This window comes from Colias croceus, chromosome 15 (assembly GCF_905220415.1).
Source record: "Colias croceus chromosome 15, ilColCroc2.1".
Taxonomy (NCBI): domain Eukaryota; kingdom Metazoa; phylum Arthropoda; class Insecta; order Lepidoptera; family Pieridae; genus Colias; species Colias croceus.
In genome coordinates, this window is record NC_059551.1 from 9,281,683 (window position 1) to 9,298,356 (window position 16,674).

At 33.7% G+C, this 16,674-nt stretch overlaps 3 protein-coding genes across 3 annotated transcripts; all 3 read left to right on the forward strand.

The window, feature by feature from the left end:
• The first annotated feature begins 2,057 nt into the window (after positions 1 to 2,057).
• On the forward strand, positions 2,058 to 6,155 carry LOC123698163. The gene is made up of 3 exons (XM_045644761.1): positions 2,058 to 2,212; positions 4,356 to 4,561; positions 5,723 to 6,155. Exons 1-3 carry the CDS (start codon positions 2,158 to 2,160, stop codon positions 5,858 to 5,860), a joined length of 399 nt encoding a protein of 132 aa, XP_045500717.1. The 5' UTR covers positions 2,058 to 2,157; the 3' UTR covers positions 5,861 to 6,155.
• Positions 6,156 to 6,256: 101 nt separating this feature from the next.
• LOC123698162 lies at positions 6,257 to 8,114 on the forward strand. Its single transcript, XM_045644760.1, has 3 exons — positions 6,257 to 6,491; positions 7,010 to 7,230; positions 7,593 to 8,114. Exons 1-3 carry the CDS (start codon positions 6,443 to 6,445, stop codon positions 7,743 to 7,745), a joined length of 423 nt encoding a protein of 140 aa, XP_045500716.1. The 5' UTR covers positions 6,257 to 6,442; the 3' UTR covers positions 7,746 to 8,114.
• A 2,337-nt stretch (positions 8,115 to 10,451) lies between these two features.
• On the forward strand, positions 10,452 to 15,537 carry LOC123698091. The gene is made up of 6 exons (XM_045644684.1): positions 10,452 to 10,711; positions 11,253 to 11,380; positions 11,455 to 11,545; positions 11,720 to 14,366; positions 14,438 to 14,581; positions 14,659 to 15,537. Exons 2-6 carry the CDS (start codon positions 11,266 to 11,268, stop codon positions 14,887 to 14,889), a joined length of 3,228 nt encoding a protein of 1,075 aa, XP_045500640.1. The 5' UTR covers positions 10,452 to 10,711; positions 11,253 to 11,265; the 3' UTR covers positions 14,890 to 15,537.
• The last annotated feature ends 1,137 nt before the right edge of the window (positions 15,538 to 16,674 follow it).

The window sequence follows — 16,674 nt, forward strand, 5'->3', positions numbered from 1 at the left end:
TTGTGAATTAGAGCATAATTTTTATCATTTGAGGTATTATGCAAAATACCTCAAATCATAAAAATTATGCAATGCAAAGCAAATGCCCGAGTAGCCGGTTTTAAGTGGTTATGTTATGACGATTCAAGGGTACTTCTAGAAGAAGTCTAATTGAATAAATACATGTTTGAGTTTGAGATTGAGCCAGTATTAGCTCAGTAGTACTGGTCTTCCACTTCGAAAGGTCGGAGGTTCGAAGCTAATAGGATCAAAACGGCAAGTTTCTTTTTCAATTTATCTGCTCTATTTTGATATTGGTCCATATTTCGAAGGGAAGGAAAAAATGGGAGATCACTAGGTAGAAATCGTAGAATAAATCACCATCTGCTAATTTACATTTGGTCAGGGTCGTGGATTATGGTATAATCCATCATAGGAGCACCTATACATATATTAAGTTATATATTTTATGAAAGCAAGGCAACCCTAATTATCTATACTTCAATCATCTATACTAATATGCTGAAGAGATTGTTTGTTTGTTAATCTCAGGAACAAGTCCGATATGAATAAGTTTCGGCATTTTACTTCGCTAGATATTGATATAAACGAGATGAAAGGATAATTTGAGATCTTGGTAAAATATCCTAGACCCTTTTTAAAATAACAAAATACTGTATTCTGAAACGGGATTTTAACCCACTTCTTTCGTTATACCGTATACCATATTACAATTACACATTTTAAAAAATCGTTTGTACTAAATACACTCTCAAACTTTGAAGGCTAAACATTTTTTGAGGACACAAATTATTTTTATCAGAACGTACGGTGGTGGTTATAAGAATCGTATATTAAACCTCGTATATTAAAACTCAAAAGACAAAACCTAAATATTTATTCTCTTTAAAAATTCATAAAATATGATGTAACTCCAATATTCAAATACCTTTTTCACAATTGCCTGAATTCACAAATTTCATAGTACCTCAATTATGAGCTCTCTAATAGAAATGAGCGGTAAAAGCTAGTAAATACAGATAAAAGAGTCATTAGCCTAACAGCTCATTCGAGCAGACAATAGTGGGTGGAGCTGAATTGACTTACAACATTCATTTATAAGTTCTACTATCAATGCTTTAGCGTAAAAATATTGTTGAGAGTATTTTAATAACTCAGACCCCGGAATAACAGACACAATAGAAAATCTATTGTGTCGTGGACCGATCGGGCTGCTGGGGGCTCAATGGGTTAACAAACCTTTAGTAATTCTTGGTAATAGAATCCTGTCAAATAAGGTTTATTAAAAAGTTCGACGACATGTGTCATCCGCCAACACGCACTTGGCCAGCGCGGTGGATTATGGCCTGTACCCCTCATAGGAGGCCCGTGCCCCAGCAGTGGGAACGTATATGGGCTGATGATGATGATGAAGATGATGATGAAACGACTGATCCATCACAAATGAGCAATTTTCATCGCTCAGAATTTTCAGTCGGGTTTGAAGTTTGAAGTTGAACAATATTCTTGCCTGTTGTGATTCTGGCGAAGCACCTAGTCAAGGATGAGTAGGTACTATAACTCTATGACAACCTTCAACTGATCAATATAATCTAATCTTAAAAACTGCAGCTCATGAAATCGATAGATAGAGTTCTATAAATATTTACTAGATGATGATACATTTATACACTTTCCTAAATCTTTTTATTTCGAGTGTTATCTTACAGCTAGTATAGAAATGTAAAGATCAACAATAAGCTGAACCCTGAAAAGATTAAAGAAATATTATTATCCCAAGTCAATTTCCCTAAACTCTACAACACTGTCATAACGAGGTGAATATAAACGAATTCGTATTCTATTGAATATATATTCGAATGTCTATTGATAAATTAATATTAGGTATGATATAAACCCAGTCCCTATCTCGCCACACCCCTGCTCCCGTGACACAAATATCTCAAACGCAGGAACCCAGCGGGACTCAAACAGTTTTGAAACGAAAAAATTATCGATACCACAATATATCAAGTAATTTCCTTACAGCAATTGAATAAGTGTACTCCGCGGTACATTTAGCCGTAAACGTGCGGTCGTCGTCTAGTTTCAGTTAGTGTGGAGCTGTGAGCGGTGTTGTAGTTCGGTACAAACTGGTATCATCCTGCCGTAACCACTATGGGAGTAGCCTGGGTGTGCGTACTCGTCGTCCTTTGTAGTATCTTCCAGCAAGGTTTGTGAATTCCGGTGTTGCTTTCAATGCACTTTCTTCGACCAATTTGTTAAAGAATGAGATGCCATTCGATTGTGTACTTAACCTTTTTTGCATAGTCTTCTTATTTTTATGATATTGATATATTTTTATTGATAAATTGCTACAATAGATAAGATATAATTAGACAATAAATGAGATACATAGAAAATTTGCTGCTGAGAGCCTGAGAGCTTTTAAGTTCAGTGTGAAAAATTAATATTTAGTCAATATGTTGTAACATTTTAGCACTGCTTATAGTATCTTTTAAAAAATAATATATGAAGCAACAATGCCATTGTTTATATTATTAAGTTATTAACCAAAAATTTAGAGCATCCAATGCCATTCATTTCCTTTTTTAGGTTACCGAAGACTATTTGGTCATATGTTTTCATTTGATACAAAGAAAGTAGAGATATCCAAATGGTAAATATGATTACTTATCCCACGTCGAAAAGTAGGCCATTCAATTCGCTAACCAAAACCATTAGAAGGTTACTCGTGAAAATATTTTTAGGTTTACGGTTGGAGCTATATTGTTTATCATGCGCATAGAAATATTTATAAAAGCCAATGTCAAGGACATACTTGTATCGATTATATATTATTCTATCAATTGCACTATTTATTACGAGTATCAAAATAAAATAGAATTCATCTTGTTGATTAATCTAATCAACTGTTATATTCACCACATGAGCATCTCTTTCCTTATCTAAAGCTGCACTGAAAATCTTCCTGCCAAGAACTACGCTGTTGTGGAATAAGTTACCAGCTTCAGTGTTTCCTTATTATTACGACATGAACACCTTCAAGAAGAAAGCCTATTCCTCTCTTAAAAACCAGCAAAAAGCTTGTAGAGTCCCTGACACTGCGAAAGCTCATGGGCGGCGACAACCTTGCAGAAGGTGAGTCGCCTGCTCTTTTTGCTGGATTTAACAATAAAAAAAAAGTTTCAGTAGATACACAATGCCATGAATAAAAATAACTTTATTTCACTTATAAAAAACCTATATCTATATCTAATTGAAACCAGGAAAGTAAGCTTTTGATGCTTATAAATGCGAAAGTGTAGATGGATAAATATTACTATCGTTTGGATTATATGGTTCATTAAAAATATATATTGAGAAATATATCCATACTATTTTTAAATATTATAATTAATGCGAAATTAACTCTGTCTGTCTGTCTATTTCTCGATCACGCCTTAACTACTGAACCAATTTGCATGAAATTTGGTACAGAGATGTTTTGATACCCGAGAAAGGACATAGGCTACTTTTTACCCCGGGAAATAGGATAGGTTTCATCCCGGAAATCCCAAGGGAACGAGAACTATGCGGGCTTTGTTTTGACTGCGCGGGCGAAGCTGCGGGTGGAAAGCTAGTTACTTCAAAGGGCTGAACAATGAACATGGTAGGTTCGTCTATAATTTGTATGTGTCACTAAAAGACCGGCAAAGCATCTGTAACTCCACCAGTGTAATAAGTTTTTAAGGCCGGTGGTGACCACTTAACAGCAGGTGGGCGTTACATGTTTTGCGAAAAAAAAAACAAATACTTAAATTCTGTTTAAAAAATAAAACTTGATTCATATACACAAGTTGCTTTAAGAAAGTTGTTCTCTTTTAGGATATATATCATTTTGCTTTCATGTAGAAAGTAGTCATCATTTTAAATTGAAACTCTGATGCATGATTACAGATACTGAGATAACAAGACACAACTCCATAAAAATAATTGCAACAGTTAAATTTTAATAAACAATCTATAATAGTTACTAGTATATAAACATCTGAATATGTATAATTTTGTTAACTTTAAACATAAATCTGATTAAGTAAAAGTCCCATTTATTTCTGAAATTTATTAGTCTTCATTTTCAATGGTAGACTGCCAATTTTTTGCCAACTGCAAAGATATATACCTAGGTATTGCCGCTTGTTTTTACTTTTTGACTCTCTTAAATTGCAATTTTCCTTAATGATTTCTTTTACTACTCTACTTTTACACTTCAATCACCATTTTTGACACCTATAATCATTTCCATATATTTTGAGGCCAAGATACCCTAGTCATATCTTCTGGAACCTAACTACAAGCCCTTTAATCTCCTCCAGGTTTAGCCATCACATGCTACCAATGTAACAGTCACAACGACTCCCGGTGCCTAATGGCGAAGCTCCCAGACTCCCTGCGGCAGCCCTGCGGACCCAAGGACACGATGTGCAGGAAGATCTCTCAGATTGTGGAGTTTGAGATGAACGGCATGCCGCCAGACAGCCGTGTGATTAGAGGCTGTGGATGGGATGAGACTAGTTATAAGGTAATATTTCCTACGTCAATTGCAGTACTTTTATTAATGAAACCTAGGAATAAAAGTTGCAGAGCGAAAGAGGCTGAGCTGACATTTATACAGGGTTACTTGTAAAACACCAGCAACCTCGTAGGACAAGATAGCTAACATCATAAGTAACAACATTTGTTCTACGACTTTTGGCATAACGCAATAAATTATTTTTAAATGATTTTTTAAGCTTTTATTGTACTCTCCTAACATTTGTAAGTCTATGTTCTATTCATTATCGAAAGGACGACGCGACGCCCCCTTCCCCCTCTCGATCGCTTCTTGTTAACGTAAATTTTAGATGCGCGTAGAGTTTATAATATTCAAACAGAAAATTAAATGAATATTTATTTTTGTATGAAAATAAAATCTAACAAATTATCAAAAGTCGTAGAACAAATGTTGTTACTTATGATGTTAGCTATCTTGTCCTGCGAGGTTGCTGGTGTTTTACAAGTAACCCTGTATAGGCAGTAACTATTGGATATTCTATAGTAAAAATGTATGTGCTAAGGTGATAGTTTTACCATCGATAGATATACATTATACCTATGTATGCCTATGTAGTATGACTACAGGGAATATGATCCTACATTTCCTACATTTCCCATTTATGGTAGATGAGTTTGCCTAGCCGTATATAAGAATCCGAATAACCTTTGCCCGAATTTGCTCTGGTAGAGTAACCGGTCAGTAACTGTATTTTTAATCAAGACAAATAATAATTGAAAGTCATTGATTAGTTATGTTTTTAACAATTGCAATAACGGTACAGAGATAAAATAACTGTTCTACAAATCAATCACTATACAATGAGATTAATTCGGGTTATTATTCGCTACAAGACGAAACTAGACTTGAATTTATAGGTACATCAAGAGAACTCATTAAAACATAACCACTTTTTTATAGTGGGGAAATCTTCCAAAGATACCCACGGCCCCCGGGAGTATCTTTGCAAGATTGTCGCCGGGGACGTGCCGCGCCCTGCGTTATGTCGGATTCTTACCGACTAAAACCCCACTGTGTTCCGTCGAGCCGCTTTAATGATGGGGCCGCGGGTATTGGTTGGAATTCTTCCGCGACCATTAAAACATAACCTAGATACTTTAAGCTTAATTAATCGACCTAACATTTCAGGGCCGTTGCTACCAGCGTTCAGGCTTCGGCGGCAGACAGGAGGTATGTTCGTGCCTCGAAGACGGCTGCAACTCGGCCTCCGTACCAGTCGGGGCCACCGCCCTCATGCTCCTCACATTTGCTATCTTACGGTTCTAACATGCAACACCGTAAAAACCACATATCAATCAATAGAATGCAAATAACTACCAAACGTAACACAAATCAAAGATAGGTTAGAGTAGATGTACAAAACTGTGTTCAAAGATTTATATTATGTTTTTGTTAATACCAACTTGTAAATAGATGTTAGTTACTGACTTACTAGCAACCTCGTGGTAATGTGTTCGCTTAACGAGTAGGTGTTATGTTATGTGCAATATTCACTACAGTTGTAAATGTATAGCTTATTGTTGTGTTTGTATGAGAGTATTTATTAAAAAATGTTTCTTAACACTGCCTTTTATTTTCAATACTTGTTGTTGTACGAATAAGAATATACCGTTGTAACAGACATCAATATACCCTTGGCGAGCAATTTTCTACTTAACAATTGCCTCACCTTTTAGACTACCTCATCAAACCCGTTACAAATCACATAACAATCTAAATTGGTGCATCCGTCTGTAGCAATGAGCCGCTTCCTTCTTACTGCGATGAGTCGATGACGCTAAGTGGTAAGATTTAGCACACGCTACCATTTCTACCCCACACTTGGGGTGCGGTACATCAGCAAGTGACATGAAGAACGGAGTCGGAGTTATCGTCCTTTTCGGACTTTTTCAATATGGTACGTGAGTTTTAGATATTTGATTGAATAAAATAAATTTCTCTGAATTATTTTATTCAATCTTGTTTTTAGCTTTTTAGAGCGTAGAAACAAGTTACATAAGAGAGATTAAGAAATATAGATTGTATTAAGTATGTTTCTGTTACAATAATTTAAATACAATAGACAACCTGTAGAATTTTCCATGATTCTTGCTCATGTTTCCCCGATTAACTTTTTGCGAATTTATTTAAAAAGAATCATATTTTTATTGCATCATTTATTATTTTTTTTTACATATAGATTTGTTTTTTCTACGTATTTATTTAAACATAACAAACAATGTTAGGTCATAACTATTTTTAGTAGATACGCTGGCAAGACAAACATCCGCATCGTCAAATTTTTTGAATACGCCGGTTCTCTCATAAGTATATGACTTACTGAAACAATATCTATTACATAATTAAAAGATCCATTAATTCTAGTCTCGCAACCTCTTTAATGGAAATCGTTCAGTATTCACACAAATCTTCCAGGGCTAGCAATAGTATGCTATGAATGCAACAGCGCTCTGAACTCCATCTGCTCTGCCGCCGTACTCCCAGATAGCCTGAAGAGGAACTGCTCTGACCTGGACAGGGGCGTCACCCACACGCTCTGCAGGAAGATCGTGCAGCATGTGGAACATGAGATCAATGGTCAGATGCCCATGAGCAGGATCATCAGGAGCTGCGGATGGGATGAATCGCGGTATAACGTATGTAATTGAGAACTTTAATTTATAATTTTTCAATGTAACTACCTGTACGTTTTAAAATCATGACGGTCGGTTAAGAATTCTGGTCATAGAAACTAACATTTTTGTGAATATTTTTTTCAAGATTAGAGGTAAGAAGTTTGAATGAAAAGTAGAACAGAAAGTTTCTATTTCGATTCGCCATGCAGATAAATCAAAATCTAAAGTATCAATCTTATAGTCAAGAATGTTCTAATCGCGCATACTTAAAATATTTACGTAAAACTATACCGCCTAAACAATTGATCAGCATAAGAGATAAGTACATATTTCATCTACTATACATCACTAGCAAAATTGGTCTTCACTGTTTTCTTTCACAGAACACCTGCTACCATCGATCTGGCTATGGTGGTCGCCAGGAGGTGTGCTCCTGCAGCAAGGATCTCTGCAACGGTTCAGCGAAGATAAGCTCAAAACATGGACTAATTTCCACTGTAGTGTTCATTTTTATCAGCAAATTTGTGATGTTTTAGATTGATTTGTGTCCGATTTTATGAGATTGTTAGAAATTGTAAGCTTTGAACGGATTTAAAACGAGATTAAGACGAAATTCGCATAGTTTACAACGATTTAGTTTCATGTCCACTTTAGCCGAGATGGTAAAATCTAGAAAAACATGGTAGTTAGTATCTCGTTTTTTAATCCCAAAAAAGTTTTTGTGATCTATTTCTTTTAATTTTAATGCATTAAAAGAAAAAAAAAAAACGTCAAATGGCTCTGTGTAACTTAATCACTCATGACGCCCTAATGTTGTTATTAATTGTTAAGTATACAGTTCAGATTTTAGGTGCTTAGTTAGAAAATACATGTACATCAGATAAATAAAAATTTATGTTTCTTAACTTTCTTTCTTTTAATGTTATGTACTAAAAATTGTATTACCTAATAAAGAAAAACTTTGAACGTGCGTGGAACCAATCCATTTACTGATGACATAAATCAGGTTCATCACCTTGCTGATCTTGAAGAGAGTTATAATGTATGCTTGATGTGTGCTTGCGTATTGCTTGTATAATGAGTATGCTTCATAAAAATATTTTTTTTCAATGAGACATTTAGTTATTTGCGTAGGTAATTCATCAATTGACTTTAATAAAACTCTATTTATTGGTAGACTCGAGTATATTTTTATCTTATGAATTTATAAAGCACAAGATGATACATTTTTATTTATTACCTGCATAGAAGTATTTGAAATCTCATCTAGGTGGACGAATATAAAAATAAATAGTATTTACGAACGATTAATGAAGAAAATATACAATAAATAATTTATAAGAGTATTTATATGGTAAGGTAAACGCAGCTATCAACGACCCATCGAAAATCTGAAGGTATTACCGACCTATAAAAGTAATTCGAAATTTAAACGTTTCCAGAACTATTCTAGCTATAGGTAGGCAAAGTTATACACGAATGTATTAATTGAGCATCGTATACTTTAACGTTAGAGTGAGTAACTGAGCAAAAAAGAGTTAAAATGCGTAAGTTGCTGCGGGGTAGCGTGGAAGCAGGACGTGTCGTACTGTTCCGTTGTTCCTTCGGGTAAGTACTGTGAGTATCTTTTTAAGACATTTACAAACAAATGACATCTATACTTTAATTTATATTACTAAATGTCAATGCATTTAAGTGTCAACTTTTCATTTCTTACAACATTTTATTAATAAAAAGTAATTTGAAACGATAAAACTTAAAATTAAAATGGGACGGTGTTAGCTTCACCAGTTTAAGTCGTGGCAGGTATCAACGACCCGTAAGTCGGCAATGGCAGCAACGTAACTTTTTGTTTTATTTTCTTTTATGTTATTATATCACACTAACACAAGTGGTCTTATGGACCAGTTTAAATCTAAGCTATGAGTCTTCATAAAAATCTATTAGCGACTAAACTTTTTTGTCTAGTGTTGTGTCTTTTAGCGTTGTCAATTTATACAAAGTTATGATATTTTCGAGGATCCCTATCGAATAGTTACAGTAGTAAATCATTGTTTTTTTTTGTTTAAACAATATGCATTTGTTCATATTTTGTATGACATTAATCAATTATAATCTATTTTATAGTCTGATGGTCAAATGAATTAAAATAACCATTTTTTTATGGGTCGGTAATACAATTTAGGTTTATACTTACATACTTTAATACCGACCCATGTGGGTCGGCAATAGCAACTATAGGAAGCTATTACCGATCGAATATAGATTGTTTAGTTTCTCATCTACAAATTCAAATTCAAATTGCTTTATTTGCAGAATGTAGAATAAAGATGTTTGTATATACAGATAATATTGATCCTTAAACATTCCGCTCGTAATTGAGCGTGCAAATATATTTTTATTACTTTTATGACATAATAGGTGCCTATTAAAAATTATATTTTTTTTAGGTTCAATTAACATAAAACATATAATTAGGTATATTTTTTCCAGAAATATGGAGCCACGAAAGCGGCGAAAAGTATTCAGTAAAACACAACTCGCCGAAGCAATCAATCAAATAGCATAACGAAATATCCTAGAGTTTGAAATCCTTAATTTAATATATGTACATATATTAATAGTATTATGTTGATTAATTTAAAAGTTTGTAATTATTTAGTTCATTACTAAAAAGTACTCATTTGTTTTATTAAAAATAACTACAATAAAAAAATACGAATATATTTGCATTTTTATTTCATTTTATTAAGATCGGTAATCATCATCATCACTAGCTTCTATACATTCCATTGCTGGAAAAAGGCTTCCTCTCACATACGATCGGGAATAGCTGCATAAAAATCGTTAATAGCTTCACAGCCGTTTTTATGGGTCGGTAATAGCAACAATCGACTAAGTCACATTGTAAATTATTTTTTACAAGATAATCCTTTATTAGAATGTATTTGCTTCAATAAATACATTTTTTATACATAACACTAGCATATAAAATGAAATTATAAATCTTTAGAAGAACCAGTATACTTAAAAAATATGGTTGATTTTGAAATTGCCTTAGAGGGGTCGTTAATACCTGCGTTTACCCTAATATGATATTGTATAAATTCTCCATAGAGGTATTAATGGGAAGATGGAATAGTTCACAATAGCTTCAGATAAAAAGTAAAAACCACGTCAAGAAACAAATGAACAGAATCATATGGTAGGTTTCAAATATTTGGCAAGTCACATATTGCTCATTGCACAACGGAGAAAGAAAAACGATCATGAAAATCACTTTCTAAATAAAGAAATACATTATAAAATAAGAAATATAGAAAAGTGTCTCTTACAAATCCAAACGGTGTACAAATTTATCATTTATTTTTAAGATTAACGTTTTTAAAAGACCGTAACGCTTTGACAGGTAGAGTTTCCGTTGAATTGGCAATTTATAGTTTTTCAAAATGTACTGATATCCATTAGAACTCTTGGCGAGACTGAAAAAATTCTAATCAAGGTAAGATTGGGAATTATTTTTTTGTTTTACGTCATTATAATTGTAGAGTTGTATAACAGCGCATCTAAATAATGTAAGCGCATCTAAGTAATGTTTCGCAGTTAAATGCAAAGTAGTTTAGGGCCGCCTATTAAGGTCTGTTAAGAGTAAAATAAATTTGCATAAACATATTTTTCACATTTTGAAAGTAAGCCACCATCTAGATTTCTAAAAATTTCATGTCATGACATCCCATGTTAATCTGTGTAATGGCAATATGGGCAAGTCTACAAAAGCTCAATTCTTGTTCAACTTAGTTTTTATGAATTACTAGATTTCCGCCCGCGGCTTCGACCGCGTTTTCAAAGAAAATCTCGCATAGTTCCCGTTCCCGTGGGAATCCCGGGATAAAACCTATCCTTTGTGTTAATCCAAGTTACCCTCTATATGTGTGCTAAATTTCATTGTAATCGGTTCAGTAATATTTGCGTGAAAGAGTAACAAACACACACACATCCTCACAAACTTTCGCATTTATAATATTAGTAGGATGGTTTTCTAGTATTGCGAGCCAAATGCAAGAATATGGTGGTGACAAAACAAATGACCATCGCGAAGCCGCAGACGGGAGAGAAAGAAGTCAAGACAACTTTCATGGGAAACAGTACGCCGTGATACAGAAGAGCTATGGTATTGTTTATCGAATTAATTTTGTTTTTATTAAATAATTTCCTACTATGTACTTGTTTCTAAATTATTTACAGGTTCAAAAGAAACTGAGCAAAGTAAGGCAACGTATGGGCGAGTAACTTCTGGCATTTACGAATCGTCGACTCAGCAATATCAAAGCGCACGGTATGTTGTTTGCTTTGGATACCATTGGAATGTCACATAATTTATTTTAATGTAATAAATAATATCCATATAATTCTGGTTCTACACAGAGATAAAAAAAATAATTTTTTATGACGGTATCTTTTCGGTAAATAATAAAAATAAATTAATTAAAAAAATTTAACATTGTTACAGGTATAATAACTCTTCCGTGCCTACATTTAGCTCCCCACCCAATTCTCCGTTAGTGGGCGTGGTTTTTAGCCCCTCATCTCCAAACTACAGCCGATCAACAATGACAGATCATCTCAACGCAGACAGACGATCGCAAAGTTCATGGTCTATCTCTAATCAAGAACCTATCGGTACTGGTGCTAAAAAGAAAATAGTAAAGAGTCACGAAAAGCGAAATGCTTATAGCGCCGATCCAAGATACCATGAGAGATATAAAGACTCCAGTACTGAAACTGAACCTAGCCGGAAACAAGATCGAAATCTGAGAGCTGATTCAACAACAAGCCTAGATTTCTTTGCCGAAGGTGAGAGGATGGTATCAGAACTATGTAACATAGCTGATACGAAAAATGAAAAGATAACACAAAAGACAAACCAACCTGATGACGATAAGAATAAATCGGCTGGTTCTTCGGAAGTTCTGCTGACAGCTTTAGACAAAATTATTATTCACGACCAAATACCTAACCAAATCGTGCAACTAGCGATCGAAGCTTGTACTGACGCTGAAAATATAGCTATTGCTCATCATAATCGACCTTGCTTTAAAAATATCCATTCGATTTGTGCAAAAACTCGCTCGAATGTGCAAAAGCCGGACAGTGCAGTAGCAAACTTACATTCTCAAGGCATTCCCTGGGTAATTAAAAACTTTATATTTTCATTCGTTAGAATATTGGATGGATGGAAGGGTGTCAAAGAATTGCTAAGTGAAAAGCACGATACATTCTCTAGAATTGAAAACAAATATTACAGTCCTAATATTAGAGAATGCTTTGTACAGTGGCAGGCTATTACTAAAGAAATGTTAACGCATATTTATAAAACGTTTAAATGCCTTGATCATGGATTTACTATGGAGCAAAAAAGCTTCACACACAACTATTATGCTACAAATTCTGCAGCTCCGCGGCACCAGAATCAAAGTAAGTTTCAGCCAATAAAAACACACGTGGGCACACCTCGACCAATCAATACTTCTCCACAGCCATACAATGTAGTACAACCGCCTTGGATGCAGAATCAAAGCCAAGCGCCAGTTCAGAGTTTCAATGAAAGTCCATGGCCAACTAGACCTAACGTCAGCTATAAAAAATTTCCTGTTGTACCACCACCGAACGCACAAAACTTTTATCCATTAAATGATCAAGCTGATATTGATTATCAAAAGGTGCAGTATAAATGCGATCCGTACAATGTGAGAGAAGCTAAGCCTCGTCAATCGTGGACAATAACAAACGTACATGACTTTAGATCACTCGAGAATATGTGTCATGCAGATCAAAGGGAACTGTACAACCAGCTCAGACATAAAATGGACGCTGAACTTGGTAAAGCTCCAGGACAACCTATCTACGGTACATTACCATGTGATATGATGCAAAGAAGAGAAATGGAATTAAAAGCAAAAATGATCCCGTTGAGTCATGTAGAGAAAACTTTAATACCCAGTATGGCTACAGCAGCTGAAATTAAGAATTACGTTCAAAAAAATAATAGCTGCGGTGATACAAAGGATGACGCGGATTTTTTTGCGGCATGGGGTCAGATGGTACAAAAAGAATCTAACGACTTTTTAACTCATCACACTCACAACATTCAAATTCCACCAAATGTTGTGACGCTCCCAAGTAATATTTCTGGCCCCGTACAATTTATTGATACTGAAAACGATGAGTTCCATGAGATGTCAAAAGTTTATATGAAACCTGGAAGCTACAAAGTGCCAATAAAACCGGCAGATCCTTTATTTCCATTCATACAAAACAATTCTCAAGATGTTATATATGAAAATATAATCGACGACGTGAATTCTGTAAAACATAAAAGCCAATTCTCGCCTGTTACATTGGCACCTCAACCAAAATATAATTTAGAATCTTGGCCTTGCTTAATGTCTCGGCGTACTGAAGATTTATTAAATGAAGAACAGAAAATACGAAATATGATCCCTTCCTTAGAAATGAGAGGTATCGATTGTCTAGATATTTTAAATTCAATGACTTCTGACCGAGCCTGGGAAGCAGCAAAACAATCGGCTCCAAAATTAATGGATTTCTTGCACGATGGGTGTAAATCAGATACAGCACGATTATATGACGCATTAGGTTTGTGTACAATCGATGAATATTCTAATGAGACCAAACAGATGCAATCTCATTTAGAAAGAAACGATGCTTGGCCTTCTAACTCGTCAGCAAATGAATACATGAAAGCGCAAACGTCTTTATGGGAACACAATACTGTAAAACAGGAATATAGTCATAGCCAAAGCATTTTTAATGAAGACGTCTCAAAATTTTCTGATATAGAACAAAAAGCAAGTGAAATCATGGAAGAAAGTTTAGAACAAATTGAAAGCAAACCTGTTGATACTAAGGAAGTAAAATGTCCCAACTTTGATCAATCAGGGAATCATATTAGAGATGACAATCAGAAAAGAAATTGTACAACAAAATCGAAGGTAGCTATCTCCGGCATGTGGTATCATCCAAAAAAGAAGAAGCCGTTGGCAGTTACCACTGTTAAAAAGTTTGAAATAATATTGAACAAATTATCAGCAATGAATGAAGCTACATTTATCCAACATGACATGGATATAAAAACGGTAAAGTACAAGACACAATGAGGCTGTTTCATAATAAAAAAATAGTTATTAATAATATATTATTATTTCAGGCCCCCAGGTTTTACGAAGTGGTGAAATATCCTATGTGCTTGCATGACATATTGACGAAGCTCAAACATTCATCCTATACAGAAATAGATCAAGTTATACAAGATTTTAGACGCATTTTCAATAATGTTAAGTTATACTTGAAAGTAAAATATTCCTTCATAATAATTATTTTAATTTCTAACATGTTAATATAATACTAATCATTATGAAATACTTTTAGAGCTATCCGGATACCACGATGAAGAAAAATGTGAGTAAGATTGCAATTGAATTCGAAAAACTGTTGAATGAGGAATTTCCTATTAAAATGGATACGAAAAAATGCTTGGACACTGAAACTCATACACCGGATAACAAGAAATCCGAAAAAGAAAATGACTTGAAATATAATTTGGATGATAAAAATAAAACCATAGACATTAAACAAAATGAAGACGAAAAGAAAAAGTAAATTACTAAATAGAGACAACCGTATAATTTCTCCGTGTAACTTTTGGTTTTAAATTGATTCAAAGCATATTGGGTATTTCCGGTAATTTTGGAAAGTATTTTAAGTTTTATTTCTATATGTTTATTAAAATAAATTAATATTACACAGCTAAGCTTGTAAATTTGTAAAGATAAATACAATTATTATACAATATACAAATCTAATTAATAATTGTCTAAGAAATATCTAGTCAAAATAACTATTTTATGTAAATGTCAGTGTTGTTATCAGAACTAGTAATACATAGGATATACTGTAACGATTAAGTGCTTGCCAATATTTTTGAAAGGACTTTATTATCTCCTCAGAAAGGGGAAACTAGATTTCATTTCTCTAATTGTTCTTCTCTTCTTTTCTTTCATCATTAGATTTTAATTTCGTTTTATACTTATTATACTCATCGTTGTTGTATTTCATTTATTATTCGTTCACATCGTTAGAATAATTGATTTCAACAGGAAAATCAAATTTATGTTTCCTTTCAACATTCTAGTTTTTTGCTTTATGGTTCATTCGTTCGAAAATAAAATATCTTCTCTGCAAACCAACAAATATTTTTATATGTTTATCTGTGATGTATATTTAGGTAAAAGTTGGATTTAAATCACAACGTACACTTAATAAGTTTTATGTTTAAACTTTAACGTAATTGTAAATAAAAAAATAATAGTTTAAAAAAATAGCTTATTTTCTTGGCTTCTCATAAGGTCACCTCGGGTGCAATAGATTATAAATAAATAAAAACACCCTAAGATGTATGTAATTTAATTTAATTATCTATGAAGCTTTTGTTAAACGCATTAAAATGTCTTTCGTTAGCCTTTACCGTGTCAAAAAAAAAACAGTTTTCTTGCAATGTTTTTTATGTTTGCTGTGTTCGTTGGTATTCATTATTTTTTTAATAGTTTTTGATTGAATTTTACCTGCCATAGAAGATAAGTGAATTCTCATTGACGTCAGTTTTGGTTTTGTTTCGTTAGTACTCATTGTTGGATCGTTTAGGATGAACAAAATTTAAAAACTGTGTATAATGGCGTCCACTTGAGCTAATTTTAAGTATTCATTAAGTCATGATTTTATTATTTAACTTATTTATCTAAAATTATGGCAAGGAACTCGTACGATAATAAATGAGTGTTTCGTATTTGGTGTTTTATTAATGTATACTACTTACTTACAACAAACTTTAATTATTCCTATGTCCTAGAACCAAAAAGATCATCGTCATCGGCTATCGTAATGCTTTTTGACCTAAACCCTAATGGCCTTCGTCTCTGTCGGCTGATGTTAATAAAAATACTTAACTTAACTTTGGAGTAAACTTAAAATTTGCCGACAAAAACATTCAAGCAAAATTTTCAAACACAAAATTTGTGCCTCTACCGTGACACTGCATGTATCGTGAAACGTGAATGTGCGTGAATCGTGATCATAATGTTCCAAAATGTAGGTACATCGTGTGTTTTATCAACGGTTCATGTATCACAGCAATAAGTGGAGTAAACACTAAAAAGTACGACAAGAAGACCCTGTATACTCTTAATCATAATTGAAGTGAAACTTCTTTATCGGGGTTGGAAAAAAATTTAGTGTAACATTCTTTCGTTACGCGTGACATTTTTCCGTTACGCGCCATCTTTTTCTTATCCCTACCACGTGTGATTCGACGCATTTCTGTAAAGTTGCATATAGTAAATTATTTTTTTTTAAATAAGGTCATAAAGAAGTTTCACTTCTTACGTGTGT

Excerpts from the sequence above, each read along its gene's own strand:
- LOC123698163 (XM_045644761.1), top strand. The coding sequence starts at position 2,158 with ATGGGAGTAGCCTGGGTGTGCGTACTCGTCGTCCTTTGTAGTATCTTC. Across the intron at positions 2,213-4,355 it reads TTGTAGTATCTTCCAGCAAG|GTTTAGCCATCACATGCTAC; the intron begins GTTTGTGAATTC and ends AATCTCCTCCAG. Across the intron at positions 4,562-5,722 it reads GGGATGAGACTAGTTATAAG|GGCCGTTGCTACCAGCGTTC; the intron begins GTAATATTTCCT and ends CTAACATTTCAG.
- LOC123698162 (XM_045644760.1), top strand. The coding sequence starts at position 6,443 with ATGAAGAACGGAGTCGGAGTTATCGTCCTTTTCGGACTTTTTCAATAT. Across the intron at positions 6,492-7,009 it reads TTTCGGACTTTTTCAATATG|GGCTAGCAATAGTATGCTAT; the intron begins GTACGTGAGTTT and ends CAAATCTTCCAG. Across the intron at positions 7,231-7,592 it reads GGGATGAATCGCGGTATAAC|AACACCTGCTACCATCGATC; the intron begins GTATGTAATTGA and ends TTTCTTTCACAG.
- LOC123698091 (XM_045644684.1), top strand. The coding sequence starts at position 11,266 with ATGCAAGAATATGGTGGTGACAAAACAAATGACCATCGCGAAGCCGCA. Across the intron at positions 11,381-11,454 it reads CGTGATACAGAAGAGCTATG|GTTCAAAAGAAACTGAGCAA; the intron begins GTATTGTTTATC and ends AATTATTTACAG. Across the intron at positions 14,367-14,437 it reads ATGACATGGATATAAAAACG|GCCCCCAGGTTTTACGAAGT; the intron begins GTAAAGTACAAG and ends TTATTATTTCAG.